Here is a 10,113-nt window from a genome sequence, read left to right on the forward strand (position 1 = left end):
CCTCTCCCCTCTCCCCTCTCCCCTCTCCCCTCTCCCCTCTCCCCTCTCCCCTCTCCCCTCTCCCCTCTCCCCTCTCCCCTCTCTCCTCTCTCCTCTCCTCCCATCCTTCTCTCCTCTTTTTTCCCTTTTTCCTTTTTTTTTTCCCAAGGGGAAACCAGGAAATTGCAAAGAAAAAGGTAGTAGCCACCTCTTTTTACAGCTCTGTTGTGTAAGGTGGAAAGCGCTTCCCTCGCGCCCTGCTAGGCCGCACAGTGTCCTTGGGCCCGGCTGTATACAAGGGTGTGGGAAGAGGACAGCTGTTTACCTCAAGCATCTCATGAGAGAGGAGAGAAGCCAAAATGCCAGATGAGACTATGAAAGAGGATGGGACAGGCTGAGCTGCCACCCCAGACCCTGAGCCTTGCCTGCTCCAGCTCAGAAAACTCCCTCCTTGGCCACCCCTTGTCCACTGTCCTGCCGGCTGCCATATCAGAAAGTGAGACGTGAGCCAGTCCTAGTCGTGCAGCTCATTTCTGAAAGCCTGGAAAATAGTGAAATCATCATGAGAAATGCGTTTTTCACCCAGTTATTAATTTTCCCCTGACACTTTCCAAAACTGCTGTGTTCGCGAGCAGCGGGAGGGGGCAGTGAATCACACGGTGTCATTGCTGCTTATTTCCTAGGGGGACATTAGTCAGGGAGGTGAACAGCAAACACTGCCAGGGAGAAATTAAAGTCTCTGCTGCGCGGGTTGCTCCACTGATCCCCTTGTGCCAGGCATCCACCCATGCTCGCTGCAAGGTTAATGCAGAAACAGGCCTAGAGTGGCCAAACGTTCATCTCTGCGGGGCCTCCTGTCCCTTTTACCTCCTGCCTTTCCGTGTGCCCTGCTGGCCTCCTTGCTCCCCTTTTCCATGCGCATTGCCGGTGGGAGCAGCCTTAGAGCTGGCGTGCAGCCCAATGTCCCGTCTCCCCCATCCCCAGAAGCAGCAGCAGCCCAAGCTCCGTGAAGCGGCCGTCACGAAGGAACCTGCTGGGCCCCTCGGCTGGGAGGCTGCGTGGGAAGGGGCTGGCGCGGGGAGGAGAAAGGGGCCAGGCCCCTGCTCAGCTGGGTGCTGCCTGCGTGGAGGAGGAGGAGGAAGCGGGCGGGACGTGGCGAGGGTTTCCCTCAGGGGCCGAGATGGGCACATTTCATTTTCACCCCAGCCCCTGCGGTGCTCACGCCAGGGCTGGCGAGCTCCGTGGGGCCGCGGTGGCACCGAAGCGGTGCTGGAAACACCGTGACGCGCCCGCCCGGTGCAGGGGACCACGCGGCGCTCAGGGCGGTGATGACGATGAGGGGCCACGCGCGCGCTGCCCTGGCCGCGCTCTGCACCGCGCTGCTCTGTTGCAGCCCCGTCCCGGCGGGGTCCCAGCTGGGTAGGTACGCGGGGCGCGTGCGAGCGCGCGGGGCCCGTGCCGTCGGTGCTGGTGGAAAACGCTTGTGGGCTGGGAGCTTTGTAGTAAAAATAGCTTCGGCATCAAGAAGGCAGAAAACGCGGAGCTTTTGGGTCCGCTCAGCTGAAGCGAGGGAAACGGTGACGCGCTGAACGTTACAATGTTTGTTACAAGGATGGAGCTGCGGGCAGTGCCTGAGCCTATGCTCAGTCCGTGGTGCCAGCGGGCCCTGAGCCCCACTGGCCGCAGACAGAGTTTGGCACCAAGTCCTCAGGCTGAAAGTCTGGGTTTGGCAGGAATATGTGGGGTCCGGGGCTTTCTGTTCTGGCTTTCACAGTTTTGGGCTGCACCCTCAGGCTTTGCCTCCTGGTTTGAGCTTAACCCTAACAGGTCTGGGGTCCTGCCCATGCGTTTCTGCTCGGGGCAGTTTGGGGAGAGGAGGGAGGCCATGCCAGTGAGCCAGGGCTGCATGAGGAGGATTCCTGATGAAGCCTCTGCACGAGGAGCCCGGCCCCAGCGCACATGTTCCTGCTATCGTGGAGCTTCCCTTGTTGTTTCGTGCTGCTGGTTTTCTCTGCTTCAATCAGATCCAGGGCTGAAAGGCTCTCAATGGTCCTTTCAGCAGACATGATATCCAGGCAGGGACAAACTGTTTGTAGGTTTGGTGCTAGAACGAGGCAGGGAAACACGGAAAAACAACCTCTGCTTAGGAGGTTCATTCATTGCTGACAGCTGCCCTTGGTAGGAAGTGGACACCTGAGCCGGCTGAATATTTCCTGTTAAAGACAAAAACTCAGAGCTCTGAAAAAATTAAAACTCTTAGGCACTGTCACAGCAAATGTCCGATGGGAACCTGGGGCAGTGCCCCTGCTCCTTCCTCCTTCTTTGAGTCGTTCATAATTTTTCAGCTGAGTTTTCTACCTAACCCCACATCCACTGAAGAAACAGTCCCGGATCCATGTGCAGTTAATACTCCCCAGAGAGTGTTGGGGTCAAAGGAACTGCCAAAGGAACGGGAGGGATTTTGCAGTGCTGCCTGCAAGAACAGCGGCTGGTGTCAGTGGTGACCTCTGAGAAGGGCACGCAGGTTTTCCAGTCGCCAGGACTTTTCAACGCTTGGCTGGCTTGAATGAGATGCTTGGTCAGATAACCCATGTGAGCAGCGATTCCTCCTCTCCTTTTTATTGCTCCAAACAAAAGTAAATACAACAGCTACCTGCTGGGTCAGGTTGTTCGTGCCTGGGTGTTGCATGCTTCAGCAACCTGGGCAACTAAAGCGAGAGATGGACAGCGAGAAGGATGGGCCTGCTCATTACTGATAAGCTCATTATTGATAATTACTGCTAATTTGGGGCTTGCTGGGGAACAAAGAAGTGAGCAGGAACTTTCCTGAGTCTGCAGCTTTGGCTTTGCTCAGGAGTTGGTGGAGAGCCTGGTTTACGTTCATGGTGTCCCTGCTGCCTGTGGCAGCAAATGGGAAGGGGAGAAGTGGCTGAAGGGGATGGTGGCACCAGCACCAGGTCACTCTGCCCTGTCTGCTGATGTGAAGCTGGGGATGGCAGGAAAACAGGCAGTGCCCGCTGCTTCGCATCCCAGCAGGTCGTGGTGAGCTGTGGAGGGAGCTGGTGCGCTGGGACAGGGCACCAGGCAAGCGCCGGCTCGTGCTCTGCCGGGGGCTTTCTCCTCGCTTTCAGAGGTGACATCAGCTGGGGGCGGGATGACTCAGACATAAAAATAGAGCATAGATTTAATAATAATAAAACCACCAAAGTTGGAGATTTAATAATAATAAAACCACCAAAGTTGGTTTTCTCTGATGGAAAAATTTCTGGGGGTGTTGGATGCTATGAACTAGCCAGGTTTGGCTGCCTGTCCTTGGCAAACCACGGTAAGCTGGGGACGGCTGAGAACGGCATGGGGCTGAGTTCATATGTGCTCATCAGCAGGTTTTATAAACCCCCTTGGCGGCCCCAAGGAGCAGAGGATGAAAGAGCTGAGAAATGCTAAGAAATGCATGGAGCTTTTGGCATGAAAGCCAGAAACACGATGGGTTGGTGGTGTTTTGGGGCTCGAAGCCCGTTACACCCATCTGCGGGTGCACTAGCAGAGGCAATAGTGGGGTCTCAATGCTTCTTTATGGCGCTGGTGCTCGCATAGGGGCAAGGCTGCTTCTAGGGGCTGTGGCTGCCTGGGTGCCCACTGTAACAACACCCTTTCCCTGCTTCTTTTCTCTCAAACAGTGACTCTCTTCCCAGCCATGTTAACTCGGCCTGCAGGTGGCTCAGCCACCTTCTTCTGCAACATCTCCATGGAGAACACCTCTGGCTTGGAGTACAGCCTCAACTGGTATAAAGAGACCAACCACAGCCAGCCCCAAAAAATTGCTGGGATCAGCCGTAATAGCCCCCACACAAAGACGGAGAAATATCTGCTCACGAACCACACTCCTGCCTTCAAGATTGAGATCTTGCACCTTCACCAGAATGACTCAGGCTCCTATTACTGTGGGGTGATCACTTTCTTCCAATCCAACAAAGTGACTGAGAGCAACCGGTCCAAGCTCATAGTCACAGGTCAGCCTGGGGACGGGGCTGCTGGGGACAGATCATCTGTGTCATCCCCCAGTGCTACCCCGCAGGGTTTAGCTGTCTGCAGAGGGGTTGGGGACTTCAGTGTCATTTGCCAGGGCCAAGACCTGTGTAATGGGCTGTGATGAGCATGGGACTGTGCATATGTTGGTCATGGAGCAAAGCTCTGCCCTGCTCCTCACTCTGGGCAATGCTTGCTTGGGCCAGGCGGCTCTGGCACACACGCAGTGTGCATCGGTGTTGGACGTATGTGGAAGCGGGGCATGAGGGGAGCTGGAGGGACCTCCACACTCCCATGCTGGGTATTTTCTTTCCTTGTATGTTCAGCTGGAGGGGACAGAGAAACCCATGTTTGGTGAGGTGTGTGGCTGCCAGCTGCAATGCAGGCTCCTTCAGCAGGCTGGCACGCAGGTAGAGATACCCAGCAGCTGGGGAGAGATCTGTTAGATCAGAAGAAATCATAGCTCTTCCCTTCTCCTTTGTGTGCATGATCCTGGTCTGGAGACACGCAGCAGCCTATTTTCCTCCCCTTTGACCTGTGACTGGCAATCTCCCTCTGGGGGCTACTTTCCAGTGATGCTCTGGGGAGCAGCGTGCCCTCACAGAAAGGAGGCAGGAGACCCATGCACGGAGCTGCCCTCACCCGTGTCCAGCTCCTCGCTTCTGGGAGCGAGGGGCTTGTCTGTTGGGGAGCTGAGCTGGGCTCACACTCCTTGAGCAGCAGCACTTGTGTAGGGCCCCCTGACACGGGGCCTGGGAGGGACATGGTTTGCATAGCCCTGTGGCTCAGGAGGCATCGCTCTCCCTGCTGAACTGCTACGCCCTTGCTGGGCACCTTGGAGACTTAGGGGCTCAAGGTGGCCTTTAGCAAAAGGGAAAATGCTGGGGCAGCTCATCTGTGACTAGTCCTTTTATGTGGAGACACCAGTGCATTCCCCTCTTACATCTCCTACATTTCACCGAAACTTTAGAAGTTACTTCATACTGCTGACCTCTTCTCTTTTTTTTTTCTGGATGGCTATTTTAGAAGCTCTTGAGAAAACCAGTGCCACCGATGAGCCTTACACAGACGACGGCAACACCCCAGATTACACCAAGGCTGTGCTCATGGGCATCCTATTGCTGGCCGGTGCTTTTGTGCTCCTCATCTTTGGCTACCTCACTGTCGTGTACAGGAGAGGAAGTATGAATACGCAGGGGACCTTGCTCTGGGGACACTGCTGTTGCTTGGGGCTATGTGTGGGACCCTCCGGGTGATGCTTATCCACCATATCCCACTCTGAGCTGGAGGGGGAGCTGGGTGCCTGCCATTCCCTGGGATTGATGGGCTGCTTCACCATGACCCAAGCAGAGGAGGGTGCTGGGGTCCTCATGGGCCTGGAGACTTATGGATCACATGAGGAGAGGCCAGCCATCTCGCCCATCCCCAAGGAAGAGAAGGGTGGTTTGGGTCCTGCTCACCCATGCGTCCTCCGTGTGCTCCTATGGGGCCTCTTTCTGTCTCCCTGCCTCAGGGACATCTCCTTACTGTGAGTTATGGTGTCTAGTACTCCCAGAGGACAAGTGGGGACTGGGTCCGTCCCAGGCAGGGATGCTAACACTGTCTTAGCACTGAATCATCTTCTAACAAAATGTGTTGTTTTGCAGATGTGAAAAAAACACCAACATCAACGGTGAGTTTCCCCTTTCTGACACCCTAATCTGCTGTGGGGGAGCGTCATGGCACAGGGGTGCGGGAGGGGAGGGTGCTGAGCCTCCCTTTATCAGACCTTCACACATTTCTCACATCTCATATTTTCCCTGATGTTGCTTGATCTTTTTTTGCACAGTTACAACTGCTTTTCTGCACCTGCAGCACAGCCCCATCACAAAATCAAAACTGCCTGAGGTAGAACAGGATCTCTCTCAAAGATACGTCAAAGATAGCCCTGCTCCAAGCAAGGCTATCTGATTTAGATAGGGTTGCTCTAGGCAATGGCTGTGGGGGCATTTTTTTTCAGCTGGAGCTTCCTCTGTTCCAATTTGTACCCACTCCCTCTCATCCTTTTGCTGAGTGCCACACCAACAGCCATCTCTGCTCCCATTAGGTAGGTGAAGAGAAGCTGCATGATCCCAGGTCTGGGCTCCCCTCGTGCACCCTGTGCTCCAGTCCTGCCTGCTCAGTGTCCAACAGAAGCGGAGAAAGGGCTTCATGCTCATTACTTCCTTCAAAGGCTGGGCAGGCAGAGAGCCAGCCCACGTGCTGGCCCCTGGCACACAGGTCATGGACAGCTCTGAACCATACACTGCCCCAGAAGTGACCTCAAATCTTGAAGCTCACAGCCTGGCAAATATCACCCCAAATATCAGCCCTTTCCATCTCTCTTGCCCTCCTGCTAACATGCTACAGAGGTGGTCACGGCAGTTACTGTGAAAGGGGGCTTGTGCTGGGGATGAATACGACCTCTAGATAGAGGACAAACCACTCCTGATGTAGTTTCCTTGCTCTGCAGAAAGAGGAGAAGCCACCTGTGGTGTCTGTGTCCACTGTGGACTACGGTGTGCTGGAGTTTCAGAGAGACCAGCACACGCAGGCACCCCCTGAGATGCAGCCAGCTGACCAGACTGAATATGCCACCATCATCTTCCCAGAGGAGAAACCAGTTACGCCAGAGCGGGGAAAGAAAAAGCAGAACCAGAGAAGTGGTCATGTGCAGCTACAGCCCTGCTGAGGGGCTGGGATCCCACAGGGCACCTCCTCCTGTCCTTGTGCTGCAACAGCTCCCCGAAGACGCCCACACAGGAGTGTCCTGCACTGGTGCCCTGGTCAGGCAGCCACCTGTGAGCCCTGCGGCTCCCCCCGTCCCCTTGCTCCAGACACAGTTTGCAGCTAGTGAAAACCAGCATGCAGGGACTGGGGTGACACAGGTACCTGCTGCTGGAGGCACCTGCTGTCCCTCCCAGGCACAGAAGGCACCGTGGCCACGGGACACATACAAGGGAGTGAGGAAAGGTCCCTGCCAACTTGTATTGCTGGGATCCAAAGGCCTTCTAAAGGCAGGGAGGATCAGATACGGGCAGAATAGGGATGCTGACAGCTGTCTGAACTGAAGCCTACACTGAACATCATGTCTTGCCCTTGATTTTCTGCCTCCACTCGCCGCTTGCTCCCAGGGGCTCTCAGGAGCAGCCACGTTGCTTCCTTTGCCTGGGTCCACATCTACTGGCAATACAATATTTGGGGATAAAAATGCCTCTGAGTACACAGAGGCATGAGCTGAAGTGACTCCCAGGTTGCTGCACTGACACGGTTACCTCTACCAGCCAGCGGGAGCCTGAACTTGCTCAAACCTTGCCACACTGCACTGCGCTGCGGACTTCTTGTAGTGCTGGAGCAGAGACTTCCTGATGCAGATCTATTTGGAAAGGCCTGTGGGAAAGAGACAGTTGGTTTTCCATGTCTTTCCAGGCAGTTTCATGCTCTGGTAGAGGGTAAATCTGCCCATCTCTTCATGGGAGGAAAGGAGCCAGCCCCAGAATGGCAATGCTCTTCCTTGCAGAGCCCTGCGTGGGCCTGGTGACATCTGGTAGTCACTCGTGGTGGCTGCCAGCCCCCATGAGAGAGGGATCCAGCCCAGGTGGGGATGAATAAAGGATTTCACGGCCGGGGTGTTTGTTGACTTGTGATGGCAAGTGCGTGGGCAGGCAAATAACGACTCTTGGCAGCGCTGAGATGAGAGCCGGGAGGCAGCAGTGTCTGTTGTGGTTCCTGGGCCTCTCCGTTATGATACACAAGCTGCTCTTCTATGAAGTTACTCTTAATAATTCAGAGAATAAGCTGCTCTTTTTCTCTCACCCATGTCTAGCCAGAGGAATATATGATCCAAGCTGGCTCTGGGTGCAGACAGACAGACTCGACCTCTCTTTCAGGACTTTTATCAGGGGCTTCACCCATCCTGGCTGGGGACAAATGTCCGTATCTTGCCTAATGGTCTTGCTGCAATCACACATGGCTAATCACACAGTCCCTTGCTGAGAGAGCCCTTATCATGTCCCAGCTCTTTCTGGCTCCTAATTTCCATTTTCATCTTGCAAGTGGTGCTGGGGTCATGCAGCCTAACAGAAACTATACAAAAGCCAAAACAGAAAGAAGAAATAACTGCTAGAGACTGGAGACACCCTGGAAAGAAGTGGGTTTGGAGGCAGCAGAGACCTACCAGGGAGACCATGAAACCATGCTGAAACAAGCAATAATCACTTGCACTTTACAGCGTGGTAGCACTGTCAGCAAGTTCCTTTTTTTTCCTCACCTCAGACTAAAAATGGCACAGCCACGAGAGCCAGCTCACACATTAGGGGAAGATGCAAGGAGGGCCGAGCACCAGAATTTCGCCCCTGCAAGCCGGTTTCAAGGTTTGCCAGCTCACATAGGGATGGCTTACATCTTTCCTTCGGACACGACAGTAGATTTGGTGGCATCTTGCAGACTTCTGTGCCCCTTAAAACTTCCAATAGCCACCTCCAGTTGTGCCATAACTCATGTAATGTTTACTTGTGTTAACGTGCAGCCAAACCCATCAGGACTTTCTGCAAGAGCAAAACCTGCCTAGCAGCTCAGTCCCAAGCAGCTATCCCAACAATTCTGCTAAAAATTTTCTGCTTTGCTTTTAATAGCCAGCTGGCTTAGATTTGCCTGGTTCATCACAAAAGCCAAGGCAGAAGAGAGCTGCAGCGAGTGAGATGTGGGAACTCAGTCAGCAGTTTTGTTTTTGCCTTTCCCGTAAGACATGACGCACGCAAGAGGTGGGCCCTGCTTCACTTTTTCCATCCTGCCTCCTGGGCAGCGGAAGAAATCGGAGATATTGGGTGTGCTGGGTGCATGGCTGCCGTTTGCTCAGCATTTTTGCAACACCCCAGCTACAGCTGCAGCTCCTTCTCTTTGTGGCAAATGCTGGCCTGCAGTTGCCTGGAGGGCCCTGAGCCAGCTGGCAGGGCTAAGGCATGGTGAAAGCAGCCCTACCTGTCATTAGAAGTGGTTGCACATCTGCTCCATGGCCATGCCTGTGTCCCCAGACCACCCAGGAGTTTGGCTGAGATCCTGCACTTGTAGCTACTGCTTGTTGCCAGGGTGAGCTCCACATAGGATGCAGATTTCAGACTCCTGACTGAGCATCCCTAGACCCAGCAGGGCTCCGAGACGGGGGTTAGCATCTCCATCCCAGCATCCTGCTCTGGGCTGGGGAGGTGAGCATGTGAGCATGCAAGCCAGGGGCAACAACTCCCATTTTTGACTCTCAGCCTGGAGATGGTACCCGTTCAATCTTTCGACCAAACCCCTCCAGCTCTGCGCCCTTGCCCATCTCTGCATCCCTACTACCTGGCAGGGTAATATCTGTACCATTGGCAGCGTTATATCCCTTTTCTTTGCTCTCAAATTGAGCAGGGATCTGAGCACCTCATTTCCACCTACGATGCTAAGGTACAGCTAACATCAGGTCTTCTGCAGCTCTGAGACAGCACCCTGCAAGGTTGATGCTCTTCAGCTGATTGGGATTTCATAGCCTACGCCAAGAGCAGCTGGACTGGGGTGAACCTGGGGACAGTATGTAGGAAATGGCCGATTCTGGTCTCCCTGCCTCAACTGCTTTGCAGTGCTCTGGAGGGGCTGGGCTCGCCAGGTGGACAGCATGGTTTTGGAGGACTTTGGATTAGGCTGTGGGGGTCTGTTGCAGAGAAAATACATTCTCACCTGTGGTTTTGACCTTGCTTCAGCAGCACCACAGTTGCTGGGACTAATCCGCGCACATAAAAATGACTGTTCATAGAAAGATTAAGAGCAGGGCCTGAGTCTGTTCCTTAGCATCACACTTTGGAAAACCTAGGCTAATGGCAGTGGAAATGAGAGAAGAATGAGCTCCTGCAAAAATAAATAGCACCCGAACCTGACTTTTCCTTGCTCTCAGTCCTATCTACAAACACACACCGGCAATCACATACCCACACTGATGCACAGGGTCAACCTTTGGCCAACCCTCGCCATTCTGCCCGAGCGCTGGAAAACTGAAGCTCTTTCAAATGCATGAGTGGCTGGTGTGCAACCAAGGTAGTGGTTGTGGTCGCTAAAGCTGCT

The 10,113-nt window shown here is 54.3% G+C and overlaps 1 protein-coding gene across 1 annotated transcript; it reads left to right on the forward strand.

Annotated features, from left to right (window-relative positions):
* Window positions 1-1,307: 1,307 nt before the first annotated feature.
* On the forward strand, window positions 1,308-6,728 carry PDCD1 (programmed cell death 1). Its single transcript, XM_088525578.1, has 6 exons — window positions 1,308-1,398; window positions 3,657-3,989; window positions 5,032-5,187; window positions 5,652-5,677; window positions 5,976-5,984; window positions 6,497-6,728. Exons 1-6 carry the CDS (start codon window positions 1,308-1,310, stop codon window positions 6,713-6,715), a joined length of 834 nt encoding a protein of 277 aa, XP_088381704.1. The 3' UTR covers window positions 6,716-6,728.
* Window positions 6,729-10,113: the final 3,385 nt, after the last annotated feature.

The sequence above is a fragment of the Tinamus guttatus genome, unplaced genomic scaffold (genome assembly GCF_059628265.1).
Source record: "Tinamus guttatus ecotype Peru unplaced genomic scaffold, ASM5962826v1 Tinamus_guttatus_pri_ptg000227l, whole genome shotgun sequence".
Classification (NCBI taxonomy): Eukaryota; Metazoa; Chordata; class Aves; order Tinamiformes; family Tinamidae; genus Tinamus; species Tinamus guttatus.